This window comes from Pseudorca crassidens, chromosome 2, assembly GCF_039906515.1.
Source record: "Pseudorca crassidens isolate mPseCra1 chromosome 2, mPseCra1.hap1, whole genome shotgun sequence".
NCBI lineage: Eukaryota > Metazoa > Chordata > Mammalia > Artiodactyla > Delphinidae > Pseudorca > Pseudorca crassidens.
In genome coordinates, this window is record NC_090297.1 from 149695297 (window position 1) to 149718364 (window position 23068).

Here is a 23068-nt window from a genome sequence, read left to right on the forward strand (position 1 = left end):
TCTCCCTCCTGTCAACGCTGCCCACACGCCGATTTTCACTCTATTACATTATTTACATTTCCAATGTTTATGATATTTACATTCTGTTGTAACTATAAATTGCATGGTTGTCTAAAATTAACTCTACTTTTAAATTAATTCCATTTTTTTACAACAGCAAACCTATTTTTAATTTTAATTATTCTTTTAGTTGACTGAAATTTTTGGGATTATATTTTATATGCCTTATGTCTGCCAATGATGCTTCAAGCACCTTAAAGAGACGTGCCCCATTTTATTGTCATTTTAATACTGTGGTGCTGGGGCCTTATGCATGAAAATGATCAGGAGATGTGGATGGAGAAAATAGAGATAGGCGAGTCTGCAGGCCCTCAGTGCAATATTACAGAGCATCTCTGAAAAGCTCCCCTTGGCCGATAGTGGTAGCAGGCAACAGATTTTGGAAAAATGTACAAGTAAATGACATGAGGTGGGGTCCAGGGTGGGAAAGCCCAATGAACCTCATTCCTCACATGCAAGTGTCTGTAGGAGACCTGTCATCTGGACCCTCTGACACCACATCCAAAAAGGTCCAAGTTGTATTTAGGGTGTGGCCATGAAGATAGAAGTGCAAAGACATGGCACAATATTTGAACAGGGACAATTAAAGTATGTGCACCCACCAGGACACACATACTCAGAGACAGAGAGTTAAACCTTTTTATGCCAATTATGTCTCCTATCTTTCCACATCTGCCTAATTACTAGTCAGTTTTTCATGTGTGCAAGCATGCATCCACTCAACATGTATTTATTGGGGGCCTACCAGAGGTCAAGTACTGTTCCAAAGGACAGCCAGTTATATCCAAAGACTTGTGTAAATGGAACAAGTGGATGAAAGGAATATATATATATATATATATATATACACACACACACACACACATATACATATATGTATATATATATTCAAAGTTATATATTTTAATACAGATATTAAAATCCTGTTTTGATTGTCACCACAGGAAAAGATAAATCCTATTGCCAGAGTACCTTAAGAAAAAATATTTTAAAACACTGTAGACAGCCATAAAAATGAACGAAATAATGCCATTTACAGCAACATGGATGGACCTAGAGATTGTCATACTGAGTGAAGTTAGTCAGACAGAGAAAGACAGATATCATATGATATCGCTTATAGGTGAAATCTAAAAAATATCATACAAATGAACTTATTTACAAAACAGAAATAGAGTCACAGATGCAGAAAACAAACTTATGGTTACCAGGGGGGAAAGCGGAGAGGGGGGGTGGCAGGGAAGAGGGATAAATTGGGAGAGTGGGACTGACATATACACACTACTATATATAAAATAGATAACTAATAAGGACCTACTGTATAGCACAGGGAACTCTTCTCAATACTCTGTAATGACCTATATGGGAAAAGAATCTAAAAAAGAGTGGATGTATGTATATCTATAACTGATTCACTTTACTGTACAGCAGAAACTAACACAACATTGTAAATCAACTATACTCCAATTAAAAATTAAAAAAATAAAATAAAACACTGTAGACAGTTGGGTTTAAGGGAATTTTACAAACAGCAACAAGCCCATGAAAACTAAGGCCAGTGCGGAGCTGCCAGATGCCCTCTTGGCTCAGGTCACCTCAGAAGGGGCATCCGCTTCCTCTAAGCATGTGTCACTCCGCTCTGGGTGTAGGAGAGACAAAGCAGGTGGGGTCCCCCTCTCCAGGGCTCAGAGCCCCCTGCACCCATCCCTGGGGCCCCTGAGGAGACACACGGAGGAATCTGGGCAGCTGGCAGAGAAAGGACGTGGGCCTAGTAGTGAGGGGCAGAGGTGGAATGAGGAACGTGAAGGCTTTTTTTGGTTTTTAGCTTTTGTTTTTAAAGCAAACACCATCTTAGAGAGGGGGCAAAGGGTTGCCTAGCCTCTTGCTAAGCTTGAGTATATTTTTGGTAGTGTTCCACAGACCCCAAAGATAAGGACAGCCAAATAGTTTTGCAAGAAGTCCTGCCTAGGCATCTGCAGACCACAGGGCAGGAGATGAAGCTTCGACAGGTGTGCAGATGTGAATGCACACACAGGTGCGTGCGCGCAGGTACGCCCGATCCGAGTGCCAGGAGGTCACAAGAGGCCAGGAGCAGAGAGGTTCAGTCCTTTATGGGACAGCCAGGCTGCTGCATCCAACTGGTTTTTCCACACCTGCTCTGATGTCATTTGATTTCAGAGTGCCAATCATCAATTGACCATCAACCAACCAGGTGAAAGGAGACTTTTGCAGGAGGAGAAAAGTAAATAGATTACGTCTGAGGCCTTCCCTGCAGAAGACATACAAAGGCTTCTTTACAGCTGTATCCCTGTAGCCAGGACCACCAGAGACTTCTGGAGAGAGCCAGGTCTGTGTCCCAATGACCCCCGAGCAGCCTTTTAAAATGACATACGACTTGCTCCTTGGCAGCAGGCTCGCTTAGCTCCTAATGACGCCCGGTGGACTAATCCAACCCCTGCCTGTTAATTAAGTGACATAGTAAACTCAATGATAGGAATTTTTCCAGAGAATGTGTTTAAGAGTTTTGTGCTCCTTCTCTATTTCTGCCTGGGCAAACCTTCAAACCCTATCTCTTTCATTGAGACGTGGGAGGTCCACCTTGGCCCAGGTAAGACGGAAGAGCAGACAGCGTGCTGGGGGCTTACACGGATGACCCAGTTTGAGCCATCGTTAAAAGTCTTTCTGGGGGGCTTCCCTGGTGGTGCAGTGGTTGAGAGTCCGCCTGCCGATGCAGGGGACACGGGTTCGTGCCCCGGTCCGGGAAGATCCCACATGCCGCGGAGCGGCTGGGCCCATGAGCCATGGCCGCTGAGCCTGCGCGTCTGGAGCCTGTGCTCTGCAACGGGAGAGGCCACAACAGTGAAAGGCCCGTGTACCGCAAAAAAAAAAAAAAAAAAAAAAAAAAAAAAGTCTTTCTGGGAGCAGTTGCCGACGAGGGGCCTGCTCTGTGACCAGCATCATGTCGAATGGTTTCCGTCAATGTCACGTTCAACACACATGACACCTGCTTGGGAGGGGGATTCTTTGCTCCATTTTACAATGGGAAGAACTAAGGCTCAGAGAGGTTAATCTGTACAAGGAAGGCCCTACCACCTGGCATCCACAGTCCAGGCTCAAGTTGCTCTGGCTCATTTGCAGCAACATGGATGGGCCTAGAGATTACCATACTAAGTGAAGTAAGTCAGAAAGATAAATACCATATGATATCACTTATATGTGGAATCTAAAATACGACACAAATGAATATATCTATGAAACAAAAATAGACTCACAAATATAGAGAACAGACTTGTGGTTGCCAAGGGGGAGGGAAGGTGAGGGAGGGAAGGATTGGGGGTTTGGGGTTAGCAGATGCAAACTAGTACATATGGAATAGATAAACAACAAGGTCCTACTGTATAGCACAGGGAACTATATTCAATATCCTGTGATAAACCATAATGGAGAAGAATATGAAAAAGAATATATATATATATATATACACACACACACACACACACACATAACTGAGTCGCTTTGCTGTACAGCAGAAATTAAACACAACATTGTAAATCAACTATACTTCAATAAAATGTTTTAAAAAATTTGACCAGGCTCCAAGCCCATTCTCTTAAATGCTACATTACAGGTCACTCACAGAGCTCCTGCAGAGTCCACAGTCCACAGTCTACCACTCCCATCATCTTTGAGCATCCTGTCTCACCCCTCCTCTTCCAATCAGTTCAACCCAAATGCTAACACAAGTTAAACGAGCAGTGGCTGCAGTGCAGTATTTACCCAGACCTTAATGCTGCCACTCCAGGCCTGATTGATTTCATTAAATCTGTAACTCCTTGAGCTGAAGAGCAAAGGAGCAAGGAAATGCTCTGTTGAATAATTCTTAAGGAGGGAGGATGGACACGAAGACACGAGTGCACATTAAATCGAGGAACTCAGTCTCCAGCTGTCCTCTGCGTGAGGGTCACAGTATGTATCAGGCTATTGATGAGGATAAATTATTCAGGCTGGCTAAACAGTATTTGTCTCCAAATGGGGATTAGATCTAGTGGAAGTGAGATTCCCACCTTTCAAGACGTAAAACTGTAATCAAGAAAATTACATTTTCCACAGTTAAGATCACATTGCCTTTCAAATGCTGCTTTCACAAACTTAACCCAGAGATGACTTTTTAGTTTAGTTCCATACCTAAGACTCAGTGCTGGGACCCACCCAAATGCCCACCTGTCCCCGAATGTGTGTGAGAACAGTATGGAGACAAATGGGGCCGGGAACCCAAGGAAAGCTGATGTGCTCCAAAGATACAGCCATCGAAGAGAAGCAGCTAGAGGCCAGTAAGATGAGTAGAACCCGGCAGTGAGGGGTTCCAGTTCTGACTGTGCAGCTCTAAGCCTTAGCCAGGGGCCTGACTTCTTTGGGCCGCCATCTCGTTTGTGAAACAGAATCACCCCTTTCCCACCCCTAACATACAGAGATCTGGAGGGAATAAATGATATTTAAAACAAATAAAAAACCCAAACAAACACAAATCCCTTGTATCTTTAGCAGAAGAGCACTGCAGAAATATAAGATGCTGTAGCTAGTCTGATCCATCAGGAAGAATGCTAGGCTGGAAGGCAGGTGCCCGAGACCCTGGTCCTGTAGCTGCCACCAACTTTTGTTGGCCTCAGCCTCCTTCGTTTGAAAAAAGGAGTAAGTGACCTCAGATTCTATGAAAATTGAATTGCTACAGTCTCTCCTCCCCATCTTTCACTCAGCCCACACTGTCCCGTTATCCTTCCCCAGCAAGGGCTGTTCTCACCCTAATTAGTGCTCCGGGAAGGAAGCTGCAGCCCAGTCACTGCCTGAGGCTGGAGCTCCTGTCCAGCTGTGTTCCGCCTGCAGCCTCTGTAGCCCCACACAGTCTGCTTGTGTGTCCCCCATAGGCACCTCCACTAACCGTGCAGGTGAGATGCCTTTGCCTAGGAAACGTCACTGCTCCGGGGTCCTCGGAAGGCTGGCTCAGCAGCTTTGCAAGGTGTGATGCCCCTGGGAGCTACAGGATGGGCAGAATGGAAAAGAGTGGCCCCCCAAGATGCCCATCTCTATTCTGCCTGCTCAGGGACCAGATTAGGAGGACTGATTGGCCCTAATTCTCAGTCAGGGAAAGGCTGTTAAAGCCCACAGCCAACACAGCTTCTGAAGTTCCACCTAAACCTGGCAGGGTGGCAGCACCTGAGCTTTGGGCCTGGGGAGTCAGGAGCGCCAAGGAGTGGTGCCGAGCTCAGCATTAAATACCAGGCTGCCAGGGGGCTCCCGCACTGCCTTGTCCATGGGAGAGGCCACTAGGTATCCAACCCCCCTCTGAGCACCCCCATCTGGAATGACTTAGACCTACCTCGAGGAAGCCGGGCCTTGGGGTGGAACCTCTGGAGGGCCTGGAGCTTTACTGATCCCAAATGACTCTTAGGGAGCCTGCGGAAGAGGTGCTGGAGCCGTGAGGTGACCGTTCCGAAGCAGGTGGAGACCGCCTCCTCAGCCCGGCCCTCAGTCATCCCGCTGGGCTACGGGATATCAATAGCTTCTCTCCAGGTCTGGCATCAGGGACAGAGTGACGAAGGGGGGAATCACCGGCCCCGGGAGGACTCCGGGCCTCGTGTGAGCCAGGCTTTGCTCAAATCAGCCCAGCCTCCCTGTTCCTCCGAAGTAAGTCACAGGCACTGGGGACCCCGGGCCGGCACCAGCCAGCCTGCCCGATGCCTTCTCTTCCCAGCTGAGGTCCTATCCCCTCCACCTCCCCCCAGCGGAAAACTTTCTATTCCTGGGGCTTTTAGCTTGATAAGATAAACATGCCCCCACCAAACAGGCTGCAGAAAGAGGCTGCCCTGGGCCTCACTTCTCAGGAGCGCCTGTGAGTCTGAAAATCAATGTCTCCAAAGTTTCAACAGACGACAGAAGTGATCCGTTACCTCACGCTGGTGCCTGGCCCAGGAACTCGTTAATGGATTTCTTTGGGGATGTCGGATTAATAACGCTTTACCAGCTGTACAGGCTCCCAAGGGAGAAGCGCACTAATTCACATCCTCCTACGCTAAGCCCAGGACGGGGGAAGGGCTTTCAGCTGCCCAGGCCCATAGGAAGCGGTGCTGCCTTAAGAGGGTCAGACCACTTATCTGAGAGCAGATACCTGCGCAGAGAAGAGGCGACAGGAGTAGGAATAAGAAAGAGAAGAGAAGAAAAGAATAGAGTCTCTCATGAAGAGGGCAGAAAGTCTGTTCTCTTGCCCTAACATGGGGCTCACAGGGTGTCCCCTAAACAGTGACTCCCAGAAGCAACCAAGTCCTGGTGGGGAAGTTCCCAGAGGCCCTGTCACCCAGGCCAAGACGGGCGATTGGCACTGGACAGGCAGCAGAGCCTTCCAGGAAAACCACTGAAGAGGGTAGCCTGCTCCCACGCTGCCCAGAGACTCCAAAAGTCACCCGCCAACCGCCAGCGGGGGCCAGCTTCAGATGAAGCAGGGGCGCCGTCCCTTAGAGGAAAGGTACCACAGAGGGCCCATGAAGCTGCATTTACACCTCTGGGGGCTGGTCACCTAGCGCTGGGGCCAGAAGGTGAACACTCATGAGTTCAGACGTGAGCCCTGTTGGCCCTCGTGCGGCTGCCAACCTGCTTCCACCATTTTGTGCTGTGGTTCTTCCCCAGGCCACAGAGAATGTTGAATGGCATCACATCCCAGAGGCCAGGCCCTCAGGCCACTGAGAGAAGAAAATGGTAGAACCGACCCAAGCTGCACCTGACCTTCCCAATAGGCTCCCCTATCACCTGCCCCCTCACAGGATCTCTGGCTGGGAGGCCCCAGCTAGATCACCCCTCCCTGCTGAGGCCCTCAGTCCTTGGTACAGTAATAAAGCACACTGTTTACAAGTCATCTATTTAATAGAGAGATGCCCCCAAAGGCCCCCTTCCTCGGGCTGGGACACTGGGTCTTTCTCCCTAATGCTTCCTTGGGGGGGACTGGGCTGCCAGTGGTCTGTTTTGTGATCGTCTAGCTTACCCAGGAGCTCTGCCTAGACAAGGCTCGTGAGTCCAGGTCCCGAGATGACACCGGGGCTGCCACGTGAAGCTGGGAGCCCAGATTCCTGGCCCCACTGGGACATGAGATCTTCACGAGGGCCCAGGTACTCCCACCTGCTTGAGCACAGGCAAGGGTGGCATTCCCACTCCCATGCTCAGAGAGGAGGACACGCACATGCTGGGAAACTTTAAATCATGAGTCATGTGTCATGGGGGAAAATCCCTTCTGAATGCCCCACTTGGGCTGGAGGATATACTGATCTCACTTCTCCTTTTCCTCATCACAGAGATGATTTTGTGGACAGGTTAAGCCATTGGGGAAGCCAGCAGGAAAGAACTGGTTGAGAATCCAGATGGGGCTTTGGGAGGTTCTAGAATCTTCACTCCTGACCTTTAGAAAACCTGGATAGATTTTCTGCTGTACGGATATTTCAGGAGAAACACAGTGACCTCCTGCTGCCCCAACATCTAAGCACTGACCCTCTGACCTCCAGCCAGGGCGAACCTAACTTGAAGAAACAGGCTTCACCATCTTAAGTGCTGGGGTTACAACATATTCTCACCTTGAAACCCTATTCATATAAAGGTCCTTCCAGATTGCTTTTTAAAACACTCATCACTAGAATAGACATTTACAGAGAGTACGCTCAACCCCTTTTTCTAAAAACTCTCAAGTTACAGCTGGACTCTTTTGTTCCATTTGAATAGTAAGGCATCTCTGAGGTTTATTTCTGGATTTTTAATACTTTCCTCGGTTGCAGAAAGGACATAATTGTTTCAACAGAAACCACAAAACCTTCAGCTTCTATTCAACTTGAATGGAAAAAACAGCTTCCTCCAAGTCAGCAAGAAAAGTAAGTGACGATACCCAAATGTGAGCCTGACCTGGAGGCACACAGAGTTGGGGTGGGAGTGGGGGGCTTTCCCCAGATTTGCTGCCCCTCACTCAGCCACAACACTGCCTGGGACAGGGCGGAGGGCCATCATGCAAAGCTCAGTTTATTTTCCAGGCCCGATCCAACTCTTCTGCCCCGTCGCTGTCCCCTTTGAGACACAACCTAATTTTTCTTTGGTTCATGGTTAGTCCTGTGTCATGAACCCTGGGTCCTGACAAGGAGGATCTTTTCAGTTCCAGGAAAAGGTCTTCAACCTGCATTTCCACGCCCCTACACACACCTAATACCAATGGGTGGGGTGGGGAGGGGACAGACACACTCGATTCTTTTATGATTTAAGGAAAACTTCACCTCTTGTTTCAAGACCTCATGATTTACACATGCTGAAAACCTATTTAAAAACCAAACATGGAAAACAGGCTGAAGTGCTGCCAGCTCTCAGTTGTCCAGGACCTGGCTGATCCTCTAGCTTGCACATGGCTTACCGCCCCTTGGTTCACCCTCCTCTTTTTCTGTACCTCTTTTTATGGACATTTCAGCGTTCGTTGGCAGCAGGGAAGCAGATGAATGAGGAAGCTCCACTAACTTGCATATTCAATGACATTAGCTCATGGGGCAAAATGCTATGTGGGGTTCTGGTGCTGATTTTGCTAATGATCCAGGTCATCGCAGAGAAGTCACTGACTCCCTGAATGCTAGGGAGTGACTTCTCCCCTCATTTGTGAGATGGCCATGATTCATCCAGCCCTGCCTGCCTCACAAGGGCACTGCAAGGCTCAGCGGAGCCAGTAGGCAAGAAAACACTTTAGATACAGCCAAGTCATCTCTGAGATAAAAGTAATCTCTGTTCCCACAACTTCTTGGCCATTCTCAGTATTTCTTGTTCCACGTGAATATCTCCATCCTTGCAGGCTCACAGAACACCAATTTGTATCTTCAGCAAACACAATTCTTTCCCAGGTCCAGCATCCGGTAGAAACAAACCATAAAAGGATAAAAAACAAAATGGGCGAGGAACATCGCTCTTCTTTCAAGGCTGACTTTTGTGAACCTGTGGTCTGATTTAGGAAAGGTTCCTGTAAGCCACATTTTCATGTTCTAGCAGCCCTAGCCAACAGCCGCTGCAGACATCTGGGTGAGATCTGCTCTGCCCTAGAAATGTTTGTTCAAGAAACAGGGATGGGGCTTCCCTGGTGGCGCAGTGGTTGAGAGTCCACCTGCCGATGCAGGGGACATGGGTTCGTGCCCTGGTCCGGGAAGATCCCACATGCCGCGGAGCGGCTGGGCCCGTGAGCCATGGCCGCTGAGCCTGCGCGTCGGGAGCCTGTGCTCCGCAACGGGAGAGGCCACAACAGTGATAGGCTCGCGTACCGCAAAAAAAAAAAAAAAGAAACAGGGATGGGGAGCAGAAGGTGGCGTGCAGGCCCTCCACTGAAGGGTAAACATGACCCAGTCTCACTGGGGTCACAGGTGAGGGACATACCAGTCACCTGCCTGCCCACCCAGTGACACACAGGAACTGACTGAACTTTCCAACACCACCCTTCTTCCCAGCCCTCAGCACAATGTCCGCTCGTGCTTTCCCCCTGATGCCCTCAATGAGGCTAGGGCAATAGGGGTGGGTAGGGATATCCTGAAGAAAATCTGGGATGCACTACAGCAACCAGGGGTCACAGACCCCTCAGCTAGCACAGAGTACTCTCCACCAGCAGGCTGGGCACAGGGCAACTGTGCCAGGACAGACCCCTGCTGCTTTTTCTCCTTCCTCTCCAAAAAGGCAAAAGAGAACCAAATGTCACAGCTTTTCTTATGGGTGCATCTCTCAAGAATGTTCTCCATGCCAGGAACCACGGGCGGGCTAGAACAGGCCCTGCATGAACTTGTTGGCCACTTTGGCCAACACCACCACTACACCATGGAGAATTCTCGGGGTCCATCAGGCTCTGCCCATGTCTCCTCGGCATGGTGTTGGGGTGCCTCAAAGAACACCCAAATATCACCCCCCTAGGTCTGAGTCAAGACAGTCTTGAGCTTGGAGTGGCGCTCCTCCTGACTGCTCCCTGGCACCGATCTTATTCCACTTCAACCCGGGAACCGAGCCTGCTGCCCTGCCTGACGTCATCACCTCGGCCTCCTTGCTCATTTCCCAAAGCCTAAAAGCTGGCTCTGCTCTCCTCCTAGCCCCGAGATCCAGCCCTGAAGATGTAGAGAAACTTGCCAAGACTCTTGGAAAAAAACCGAAAGTGACTAAATGCAGAGCTATCTCCCCCTTCAGGGCTGGCCTTCCCAGGGTCAGCGGCCTCCACCACTTCCCGACCCAGCCAGGGGAGAGCCGAACAGAGCCTGCGGGAGGAGTGGGTGGCAGGGTGGGACGAGGCCCTCTGGAGGGTCAGAAAGCATCCTGCCACGGGCACCGGCAGATCTGCAAGCCCATGGTGGGTGAGAGGACTACACGAGCTGGTGCTGCTGGAAGCCAGGATGGGGGGAGGGGGAACGTTCTGTCTGCGTGCTTTGCACGCCTACAAATACTCACCTGCCAAAGAATTCTCACCTTGTCATCAGAGGAATGCGAACAGGAAGGGCCTCTGGTCAGGCCAGAGATGTGCTTCCAGCTTCCTCATCAGCCTTAATAGCACCCCAGCAGGCAGGGCAAAAGCGGCACGCAGCTCCTTCCACGGGGAGACTGAGGGGTGAGGGGTGGGTGTCGGGAGCCAGCGAGGGCCCCGTGGGAGAGCACCTGGGAAGCAAGACCCAGGACGCTCCCACGGCCGGCCCAGCGGGGGGCTGCCCCTGTCCCAGAGATGCTGGGCACGGACCAAAGGAGGGAAATGGCTTGACAGCCCGAGATAGTCAGAGGCCATCTTCAAGGCCAGTCGGGTTTGCCCAACATGAGGGTCTAACCTGCCCCTGCCCCTGTCCAGATGGACGGGCGACTCCTTCTCTCCACGTGAGACCTCGGCAGAAGCCTCCCTGCATTCTGACCTCATGAATCTGTTCTGAGGACGAGCGTGGCAGCCGTATGCAAACCCTTTGTGCTCCTCAGAGAAAAGGCACTGTGGACCTGTGAAGAATTCTTGCCGTGCTCATTCTCTAGGCTGGGTCTGCCCTGAACCTCAGCCGCTCTCCTGAGCCTTTGGCCCCTGTCACCACGCAGAAGCCGGCTTCCTGAGGCAGGAGGGTCACCTCACCAGCTAGGAAGGGCTCTTCGGCTGGGCTGGGGGCTCTCTTTTCCCTGTCACTCAGGGCCTACCTGCCAGGCTTGGCACCGGCTGAATTCACTGGTAAACTTGGGGAAAAGAGAGAGGTACCGGCTCAAACCCGCAGTGCTGAGGGGAGATGTCAATTTACTTCCACCTAATGACTGCAGGATCAGCAGGAGAACACACACGTTCATTACCAAGTCTAATTAGGCGGGCAGACAAGTGGCATTAATCATTTTTGACTGTACCTGGGATTCGAGCCCCTCTTACTCGAATAAGTAATTTTCTGAATAATCAGAAAATTTCATGCTCTGATGAATAGGGGGGGAAAAATTAAACCCACATTTAATCCTTTCACTTTCATCTTTTGAAAATACAGGAAGCAGGGAGGAGAGGAAACAATAACAGCTTGGGGAGCTCAAATGGCCTCGGCCAAAGCATTCCAGGTCCTTTCTCTGTCCTCCCTTGTCCCCCTGCAACCCACTCCACTAGGACGTTCCCTAAGAAGAAAACCCCAATCAGAGCCAGGGGCAGGGGAGGGATTGGGGATTCCACTATCTCTAACAAGAAAACAACCATTTCAGGGCTTAATTTTCCTAACCTCCAAAGCCAAACATGGTCCTGAATTAATGAAAATACTTCAGGTCATATACTTCAGTGCTACCTAGTATCCTAGACGAATAAAACACTTTCCAAGTGCCCAAGGTTCCTGGGTCTGCCGCAGGGACACTCAATGTCCATGTCCCCGTAACCTCTCCTACAAAGAACCCATGACAGGGGGTGGGTTTGTAGGAGCCTGTGGCTGTCACATGAGTGGGTCCAGTCTGTGCAGAGAGGTGGGTTGAGCTCAACCATTGATGCAGCGACGAGACAGAGCTAGAACGTCTGGACAAGGGGCTCTGTGAGATACCAGCCTCGCTCACCAAGGAGGCCCCTGTCCCCATCCCTGCAGGCTCCATGGCAAACACCTCATACTCACACCATAATTCAAGTCTATCACAGGAGGGGAAGGTCGGGATGATGAGCCCCACGGTCCCCCTTCCACCCTATAATCCCAATCACGTAACACTTCACAGCTGTGAACGGCACCCTCTCGAAAGAGGACCGGCTCCACTGGCAACGTGCAAGGCATGTCTAAGCATCCCTCCCTGAATGTTGAGTTGGACTTAGCTTTCCCCATTTTCCAGAGCATTCCTTGATCCAGGATGGCTAACATACCCACCAAAATGTGATGAAAGGTAAAAGGTCAACTCCATGTGCCTTCTACAGAAGAAAGGGTCCACAACCTGTAAGGGACATTCCCTGAGAACAAAGCCATAGGGCAGCCTGTGAGAGTTTTAAGGGTTGTTTGCTGTTGACCATCCCTCCTGGAAGGCTGGAAATGGGCTCTCACTGCTGCAACTGCCCCCACCCCAAGACACACACACACACCACACACACACGAATTCATACAATCTACCTCTCTCTCCCCCTCCCAGTCCCCACTGGATTTCCTTCTCTATCTAACAAACATGACTTCTTTAATCCTGGAAATGAATATTAACTTTGAACTTTTCCTGTTGGCAAATCCAGCATTAACCAGAGCTCAGTTACAGACCTTGAAGTAGGGGTAAGCTTAAGTTAGAGGGATTTTCACTAAAAAGGCAGGCAGACAGTGGGAAGACAGTTTTCGAAAAGCTTCCCTTATTAAAAGCCCATTTTGCCAACACGGCTCCCACCCAGTGTCAGCCTCCTGCTCAGACAGATGTCACGTATATACCCACGGCTCTTCTGCTTGTTTCCAAGAGCAGGGAGATTTAATGGTAACAACAGGCAACCACCCTCACCAACCGCTACTTACTGAGACTGCGCTGTGCTGGGGGCAAGTGGTACAAGGACAAGGGGCCTGGGTCTTCGTGACCTCTAAGCCATGGGCACCCTGTGAGGACGCTTGTCAGCCACAGCAGGCAGGAGTGGCATTGCTAGAGGACGATTAGCGTCCACACTGCCTGAGATGCTCAAGGCACCTTCTTTCCCACTCAGCTCAGCAACCACGTAGCGGTGGAAAACTGTACTCACTGCGTGGAAAGGTGAACCTCAGAAGTGTCAGGAGCCCAAACTCTTACAGCTGCTTGATGAGAGGGGATACTAACACTCATATTGCATTAAACATTTATATTGCCTTCTGCCAGGCACTGTTCTAAGACCTTTCCATACATTAATTCATTTAATTCTCACATGAACACGATCGTGAAGGTAATGTTATCATCCCCATTATTATTTTTTTGTGGGGGGGGGGGAGCGAGGCTAGGCTTGTGGGATCTTAGTTCCCCAAACAGGGATCGAACCCATTTCCCCTGCAGTGGAAGCACAGAGTCCTAACCACTGGCCCGCCAGGGAATTCCCAATCATCCTCATTTTTTAAAACAAGGAAGCAGAACACAGAAGTGCCCAGGGTCACACAGAGACCAAGAGGCAGAGTCAGGATTCAAACCTAGGTCTCTGGTTCCAGGCCGTTCGCTTAGGCACTGCAGAGTATTGCCTTTCAAAAGTCATGGTTTTGACCCTCGCTCTTTGAAACAAAGATGAAACAAACCAACCCCACCATGGAATTAGAACTTCAACTGAAAGAAAGATGATTGGTGAGCTTGGCGGGCTGTGTCTCTACCTGCCAGCCATCAGAACATTTCCCAACTGTTCCCATCCAGCCACAGGTCCACAGTTAAATATTAATAACAACAAACAGAGGCTCCTCTCTATAGCCCCTTGATTCCAACTCTGCTCCCTCTCTGGTGTTCAGACATCCCTGGTTGGTATTAACCCACCTGGCCGGGGACCACCAAGTCACACACAAAGTCAGAGGACATGCCCGTGCACCTGGTGCTTCCTGCCCCCAGAAACTATCTAATGTGAAGTGGGCATAAATTCATTTAATTACGGAGAATCAGGCATATTCACATACAAACACACACATGGACACCATTATCAACAACACCCCCCAAATCATAAAACTATAGGCCAAATAGTCCCCCAATATCTTTTTCGCTCTTGCTTGTAAAGTTTTTTTTTTTTTTTTCCCTCGTGGCCCGTCATGCGGGATCTTAGTTCCCCAACCAGGAATCAAACCCGTTCCCCCTGCAGTGGAAGCTCGGAGTCCTGACCACTGGACGGCCAGGGAATTCCCCCAATGTCTTCATACAAACTAGAATTCCAATGAAGCGGCTCTCCCAGGATTCTGGCACATTAAAACCCATTACAATGAGGATACTGCCCCTCCCTGTGTTGACAGGGTTGGTGGATGCAGTAAAGCACCCCAGGACCCTTGAGAGGGCAAAAGCTGCCGACACATCTGTGGGAAAGTTGCATTTGATTCTCCTGAAGGTCAGGGACATTTGCCAAGTGACAGCAGCCCTTCCACCCGCGTCACACACCTCTATATCTTTTGCCCTTTCCTTTTTAATTAGCACCTGAACTGAGTTCTGGTGGTGGAGGGAGCAGTAACCACTTTCCCCTCCCATCGTCCTCTTCCACTCGACCCTGGCTTAGAGTCTGAGCTCGCCTTCCCTGAAGCCAGCTGCAGTGGGAGGCACACTGCACAGCCTTGGCCACAGAGAGAGGCAAGGTCGGGTTTTCCTGACGCGGATGTAGTTGCTGCTGTACAATGCTGGAGCTGGGTGGAAGCTGTGGGGCTGCTGTCATGCGGGAAGAGGCTTTGCTGAAAGATGCAAGCCACAAGCCATTTCCAGGGATGCTTTCTAGAGGTTGTACCATTGTCTGTGCTTTGTGCTTCAGATATTTAAACTCTCTGTATAAACACATGGGTATGGATATCCTCTGCCAAACATGGTAACAGCAAATGTGAGGTGGGGTGGGTTGGGGGGGTAGGAAGAGGACATCTCTTAAAGAAATACACACACTTAACTGTCGGAAGAGAAAAATAATAAACCCTCAAGAATACTGCAAATTTGCTCAGAAAATCTATACACTGGATGCCCAGTGTTTTAGTAAGGCTTTGAGAAGAGTATGGCTCAGGAGGAGGCTGGAGGGGCCTGAGAACTCTGGGGAGGAAGGGACAGGGCAGGTAGTTGGGTCATTTTCCAGCAGTGACCTAGGAGGAGGAGGCAGGGCACAGCCAAACATCAGAGCAGAGTCCAAAGGTCTGAGGGGCCAGAGGTGGAAGGCAGGAGAGGGCACAGATCCAGGGTCACCTCAGGCTCTTTCAACCTCATAGCCTGTTTCCATCCACAGCCTAACCAGATCTCCTCCCTAACCCAACAGGTCGCCCTGGAGGAGGGGTGTACCACAGGCAGGCGTGTACCATGGGCCTGTACCATAGGCAGACACACAAGTCATTACCCTAATAAGCACGGGGCAAATGGTCATCTCAATACCAGCCTTACAACCCACTCACAAGAACTTACAACAAAAGCAAGAAGGTGCACGGGAGACTAGGCAATGACCTTGTAGCTTCAGGTATCGACCCCAACCTACGTGTGTGTGTGTGTGTGTGTGTGTGTGTGTGTACATATGTGTCTGGGGAGGAGCGAGGCGTGCACCTGTCTGGGGAAGAGGTATTTGTTAAAGACCTCATAAGCATACCTGCGCAGTAGGCAGTCACTAGAAGATACCGGGCAGGGGACTAAGGCGCAGAGCGTCTCCAAGACTTACCTACCTCAGTTAAAGTCGAGGTCTCCCCTGGAGCCAGACAGGGCAGTGCCCCCTCTCTGCCTGCCTCAGCCCCCTCGCAGTTGCTCGCCCATGGACTGCGGTCTTCCCCTGCGCCCCTCCCTACCCTGCCCTCACACTCACTAGCGCAGCGCAGCGCCTGACGCAGCACCTCTCGTCCGCACAGGTCACACCAGCCCCAGCCACTCCGCAGCTCCAGTTCGGCGAAGCAGTGCCCCTCGCCTCGCTCCGCCGGGACGCGGGGATCCTGCGGCTGCTCGAAGATGCTCCGCACGTCTCGGGGCCGGGGCGCTCCAGGCCGCCGCCGCAGTCTCTGCTGCAGACCAGGCCGGAGCGGGCGAGCGGGTCGGGAAGCCCGAGGCTGTGGCTCCAAGTCCCCCCGGGCAGCCCTTCTGGCACAGCGTCCCTCGTGCGCCCCGGGCGCAGTGGAGAGGGGCGCCGGGGCGCAGCGGCGCGAGGGCCGGCCCGGGGACGGCGGCGGCGGCGGCGGCGGCGGCTTGGGGCCGCTCAGGCTCTGTAGATAGCGCGGCGGTTCTGGGTCCAAGAGTAGCCGGTACGGGCGCTGCCCGATGGCCGGGGACGCCATGGCCATGCCGGGCTAGCGGCGGCGGCGGCGCCAGCAGCTCTCGGCGTCGGCGCTGCTCCCGAGTCCGCCTCGAGAGAAGGGAGGCCCCAGACCAGCGCGCCTTTAAAGGGACCGCAGCCTGCAGGGCGGGGCGGGGGCGGGGAGACTTCGGAGAGGCAGGAAGGAAGACCCGAAGGAACAACCGACCCGACCAAGTGGCCGGGGTGGCGGCGGGGGGCGCCTGAGCGAGTGTGGATTTAGGGGCGTCTTCAGGAAGCTGGGGCAGCTGAAGGATTATGTATGGGAAAGGCTCTATACAGGACAACTCAGCAGAGGCATTCTGTTGGGGGTCGCCTGCCTTCAGCCCTGCCTCCTTCCCTCTCTCATCATTTCCCCCAACACCAGATCCCCCGCAACCCGCACCCCAACACGCCCAGGGGAGGGAGCGGGCCGAAGGGAAGGCTTTAGGAGCTAGCTGAGGATGGGGTCTAGAAAGATTTCCACCGGCTCAGTGTCCGTCCGCCACCCTCCCGGTTTTCACGCCGACCGGAGGGATTTGTTGCCCTGCTGTTCCCCTCTCCGCCGTTCACCGTCCCCTTGCGCGCAGAGCCAGGTGTGGGTAGGGGATGCCCGGCTCCGGCTCGCGGGCCCGCAGCAGCTCAGAGTCCCGTTGGCGCGGAGGAACGCGCGGCGGGGAACGCTTGCCACGCTGATGGCGAGAAGCCGCCTCCGCGACGCGCAAGGCTGTCCCCGCGCCACTTTCACTCTGGATTTCCCCTCTCTCAGCAGCCCTGTCGGGTAGGATAGTCCTTTCCCGGAAGACTGGAGTTATAGTTGTCCTGGGTCCTAGATTGTGAGAACGCTCCAGCGCGCCTGGGTTGGGAGAGCTTTTCTTCCTAAGTCAAACCCGCCTCTCCCCATAGCTGTTCTAGTCATTACTGTGGAAATACATCCACCATCACCACCCCCGACCGCAAAAGCCTTATTTTGTATCCGGTATGGACAGCTCACCTGTGGGGCCCAAAGAGCGATCCCCATCTATCAGTTCCAGATCCAGGGTAACCTGGATATGGAAGCTTCATAACCTCCCCACTCCTCTCGAGTTTAATGCTCTACTGTTACCGCCTTGAAAGCCTTAATAATTTTTGAACAAAAGGCCAGCATTTTCTTTTAGCATTGGGTCCCACGCATTGCGTAACCCGTCCTGACCGTCTCTCATAGATGGGGAAACGGGACTGCTGGATCTTTGAACCTGTGTGTCCCGTCAGACCCACTGTATGACCCTGGACCCGCTCTAGCTTCTACAGTTTCCTTAGCTGTAAATTGGTCTGGGAGTGGGGAGACAGGTAGATGCTTTTCCCATCCTCTCCGGTTCCACCACTCTGACTCAGTGATCACTGACTGTCCTCTCAAAACTTGGAGTTCAGTTTGGTTGATTTAGCAAGAAGTCACCAGCAAATCCACTTTGGAAATACGCAGCCTAAATTCTAGACCTGAGTTGCTCCCTCCACTTCCCAGACCAGAGATGGGTCTCCCCCTAGTGTCTCCTAGGGGAATCTTCGCTTTTGCTTTTCGATTTCCCCTTGGAGGTAATTTTTAGGTAATTCCTAAAATGTCAAGAGTCCAGTGGTCAGGGAATTCCAAACTTGCTTTGGCCCATGGCTTCTCCCTCATGGTGGTGACAATCATGGAATCCTCTGGTCCCCTGGGTCTCACCAGAGGCTGGAGCTTCTCACCTCATGAGGTGGCTTCTGGGTACTTGAGAAGAATGACCCCCAGGAGCCAATAGCACAGTGCTAAGAAGCAGAAGGAGTTGAGATGGGGGAGTGTGAGCCAGAGCCACGCCCTCTGCTCTCCCCCTCCGCTTCTCCTCTCCCCGGTCTCCCTTGCTTTCTCTACATCGGTGGTTTTCGAAAGCTGCCATGCATCACAATTACCTGGAGGGCTTGTTAAATCACAGATTACTGGGCTCCACCCCCTGAGTTTCTGAGTCAGTTTGTCTGGAGCTGAGGTTTGAGATTTTGCATTTTTTTCTTTTCCATTATGGTTATTACAAGATGTTGAGTATAGTTCCCTGTGCTATACAATGGGACCTTGTTGTTTATCCATTCTCTATATAATAGTTTGAGATTTTCCATTTTTAACAAGTTCCCAGGCAGTGTTGATGCTGCTGGTCCAAGGACCCCACTACTTTAGATTTGGTGATAAGAGAATGGGCTTCTCTGCTCTTTGCTCCACAGAGCAGCTGAAGTTCAGTGGGACACAACCGAGAAAAAACCCAATGGGGTGTTATTCTACAATGCTTTCTGCTGAACGTTGAAAGAGGAAAGCACAGTTCGCCTTTGTGGTCTCTTTTTCCCATCTCTCCCACTTCTTCTGCGAGCACTTTTGTTGCAGAAACCTGTATCGCGTATAAATATTTGCTTGTATCCACCCTCTGTTATCCATCCATCTTCACAGGCTTGAGACTTGTTCAGAGATCACTCCCTCCAACTTTGGGAGAGCAGTGGGCTGGGTGAGGTCCAGGGCGTGGACCAAGCTTGTGCTCTGGTGACAGCTTGGTGTGGCAAGAAGAAGGGACCTGGCAAAGAGTGCATCACGGGAAGGCCAGTTTTGAAATGCCATTTGTGAAATTGCCAACAATCTCCATCTCTGTCCTGTATCCCCCTCCCCCAAGCATGAGTTTGGGCAGCTCAGCCCAGATTCCCAGGAGAGGGAGGCTCATGGGATGAGTGTCTCCTCTGGCCCTGGGAAACTGAGGACCATCTGGAATAATCAGGCATTAACCCCTTTTCCCAGTTGCCTGAGCTGTACAGAAAAATGCTCTGGTTTTGTTTTCCTGCTCCAGCCCTGATTTGGAGGAGTAATACGAGCTGCTGTCAGCACTGCAGAGGGGAGGAGATCGAGCAGGGCCAGAGCCCTACATTTGGCTTCTGGGATGGGAATGGAGATAACATAACTCCATGTAACCAATCCAAAAAGTTTATCAAGTTTATCTTAAGGTTCATCTCCCTGAGCCAAGCAATTGAGGTCGGAGAGGCAGCTGCCTTTTCTGAACCCCAGCAGGAGGCTCTCTGCTTGGAACTTGCCTCTTCTGATGTCATCTTTCCCAGCCCAGTCTACTTCTTCCCCAAAAAAGCATCCTCTCCCACAACACACACACACACACACACACACACACACACACACACCCCATTCCTCCTTCATCAGGGAAGAAGTACTAAATAAACTCCCGTCTTATTGTAGGGTTAGGACCTGGGGTAATAATGTCTGATGGCTGAACTTCAAAATTGTTTGGATTGGTCTTTGGTCATGCAGGCCACGGGGGTGAGACCACAGCGTCTGCTAAGATACCTCCACTGGGAGTTTTTCCCCCTTGTTAGCAGATCCTCTTGGCTCAGAACCATTGATTTGTTTTCTGTTTGTGACTCACTCCCAGAAGAGTGGGTGTGTTGTTTTTATTTTTGACCAAAGGGAAGGATGGTGACAGTGAGTTTGAGTGTGTGGTCAGTGTGTGAGGTCACTTCAGAGGTGGTTCCAGAGGCTGTCGGGTCCCTCATTGGGTGAGTTGTTTCAAGGCTGTCCCTTCACCCCCAGGGAGCTTCCCAGTAGGAAGGAAAAGGGGAGGACAGAATGTGGCCTGATCTAAAGGGGAAGTTTCTGGGTTTGTTTGGCTTTGAGGCACTTGAAGTTGCTTGAAATCCCCAAGGAATTTAGGGACCTCCCAGTGATTCTGACAGCACGACTATCTGCATGGGATCAATGGACCTGTCAGGACAGGTTAGGTTACGCTGCAGTAATAAACAACCTCAAGTCCCAGTGCCTGTAAACCAGAGACTTCTTTCTCACTCACGTTACATGTCCTTTGCCTGTTGGTAGGGAGATTCTGTTCATCAGACTCACGCAGGGACCCAGGCTGATCGAGCAGCTACCACGTTGAATGTTGCCCATCACCAAGCCAGAGGAAAACCGAGAGAGCCCAGAGGCTCCTACACCAACCAGCATGGAAAAGCTCCAGTCACTTTTGCTCGCAACTCATTGGCCAGAACTAGTTCTATAACCCACCCTCCACAAGGGGAGCAGGAAGTGCATTCTTTCCATGTGCTCAGAATGGGGAAAGAGCTGGAAATATTTGACGAACAGCACCATTCTCTGCAGTCTTTAAGGGCACAGAGCAATCATTCATTTAACAGGTAATTACCTAATATCCGCTATATCGCAGGTGCTGTTCTAGGCACTAGAGATGCAACAGTGAAGTAGCCATGCTCCTGAAGCTTACGTTTAGTGGGAGAGCCAGGTAATAAACATCCCAACCTAAGTGCAATAGAGCCTCAGGTCATGCACACTGTGATGACAAAGTACAGTGAGGGATAGAAAGCAACAGGGGCTACTGTATTGGATTGGGGGGGTGTCAGGAAGGACCTCTCTGAGGAGCAGACATTTAAACACAGACCTGAGTGGAGTCAGCCCTTTGTCTATCTGAGCAAGGGTGGCCCAGGATGAAGGAACAGCAGGCACAGCACACCCCAGACTCTCCCAAACTTTGTGAATATGAGTTCGTTCCAAATATGTATTCCCAGACCCTCCCTCCAGAGACTGATTCTGTAAGCCTGGATATTGGCCTGTATTTTCTGTGAGTTTGATGAATGTGACTCACAGACCACGCTTTGGAAACGGGACCAAGGCAGTGGGTAGTGGGATTGTGTGAGCCCCTTCGTAGACATTAGAAGAAAAACGCTCTTACTCTTGTTAGCTACAGGATGACAGCTCTTTGAGCAGCTTCCTTTCCCGCCTGGGCAGCTTTGGCATATAGAGCTCAGCCCCCCCAGAAAGTCAGTAATACCTTCCATTGCTAGACTGTGAGCCGGGGCTGTGACAAAACATTGTCAGGGAATTAAAATGTTTGCCACCTGCCATGTGTTATACATATTTACTCTAGGAGCACACACTGAGTACCTACTGTGTGGCAGGTACTCTCGGCTTGAATGACCTCATCTTCACGGCAACTCTGTGAAGTGGTCAGCATTCCCGTTTTACAGATGAGAAAACTGACGCTCAGAGAAGGCATGTGACTGGCCCCCAAAGGTGTCACAGTCTGGACTGCAATCTGTGATTTTGCCTTTGCACTGCCCAGCGGGTGTGGTAAAAACAGCAGTGTTTAAAATCTCTGATGTCACTTTGTAGGTGCTGTTTGAAGAACCAGCAACATCTTTCCCCGTTTTCCTCTCTCTATTGAAATCTTGTCCAACTTTCAAAGTCTGGTCCAAATACCAGGCCCTCCACAGAGCCTTCCCACAGTCACTCAGACCTAATTCACGGCTCTTTCTCCCAAGATCCCACAGCAAGTTGCTTGTGCCTTTAGCATCCACATCGTCCTAACAGGATTCACATTTTGTACAAATGTAGTTTGTACATTTTTCTTCCCTCACTTAGGTCTCGTCAGTATTTCTGATCCCACTGTGCAGGGCAAATAAGAGGTGCTCATCAAATGTTTAGTGCAATGAAACCTGGAGGCTCCCAACCTGTACCTAATACAGAATTTATCTCTTAATATCCCTTCAAGCTATGGCTTCTGTACCCACGGAGGGGGAGATGAAGGAATTGTCTGGTTCAGGAAGAATAGAAGGCACTCAAAGCCCTGAGGGGGCTGGGTAGAAGTGGGGTGGTGTTGGGAGCTCCATTTAAGACTCATGCACATCCTCCAAAGTTGCTGGTCACTGCAGGGGGATTTCCTGTCTTCACGTGGTAGTAACTGGCTAAGGGTGAGGGCTGGTAGGGTACCATCTCTCCTTTCAGAGGGTTGGGTTGTGTGTCACCCAACACCAGTGCTCTTGTGGGGATCATCTAGGTCCTTGACAGTGCCTGGGGACAAGAGGGCAAACCAGGGTGGGAATGTGATCAGGGACATGAGGGCTGCTGGAACGGTGTCACCATGAGGGGGGTGGGGTGGGGCTTGTTGTCCAGCAGTTTAGTGGTGTCCTCCATCTGCATTTCAATTATGGAATTTTCCCATCCCCAGCTACTCTGCCAGGCATATGATAAGACTGGTTTGTGTGTGTATGTTTCTTCTTTCTGTGTTGGAAAAACTCAGATATTCCAGGCAGATTTGTCAGCAGCTTTTGCCCTCAGCCAGAGGGGAGGCTCCAAGCCACAGCCACGGACGTTCCAGCACTAAGCCAGTGCTGTGGCAGGCGGCCATGGACCAGAGCAGTGACAGACCAGTGCGAGCAGAGTGGCCTGGACGACCTCCCACTAGAAGCATGTGTGAGTGCATGCACACAATACGCCTGTCTCTCTTCTGGGCCTCTGTCTTGTTCCTCTTATCTCTGCTCCCCCTCCCCTCCCATTGTCTTTCCCTCTCCATCCCTCTATCTCTCCCTTCCTCTCCATCCTTCCCTCCTACCCTCTCTCCTTTCCTCACTCGCAGCTCTTCTCACTCCCTTCTTCTTTCTCTTTTTCTCTCTCGTGAAGCGTGCAGGGAAAGGATCGACTGCTTCAAGTGGCTCCTGGAATTCTGAGCTTCCAAGGAGAATAAACTGAAGCTATTTCAGGTCACACTAGCCCATTCCTTAGCACCTCCCATCGGGGTTGCCTGATTATGGAGTTTTTTGTGAGATGAAGGAAAAAGAAGC

General features: G+C 51.0%; 1 protein-coding gene across 1 annotated transcript in view; it reads right to left on the bottom strand.

Annotated features, from left to right (window-relative positions):
- The window catches only part of RASSF5 (Ras association domain family member 5), a 71142-nt gene extending 54565 nt beyond the window's left edge, over positions 1 to 16577 (bottom strand). The window contains exon 1 of the mRNA XM_067729181.1: positions 15995 to 16577. Coding sequence (XP_067585282.1) covers positions 15995 to 16463 — 469 coding nt within the window. The 5' untranslated portion in view covers positions 16464 to 16577. The remainder of the gene's footprint in view (positions 1 to 15994) is intronic.
- Between the last annotated feature and the right edge of the window lie 6491 nt (positions 16578 to 23068).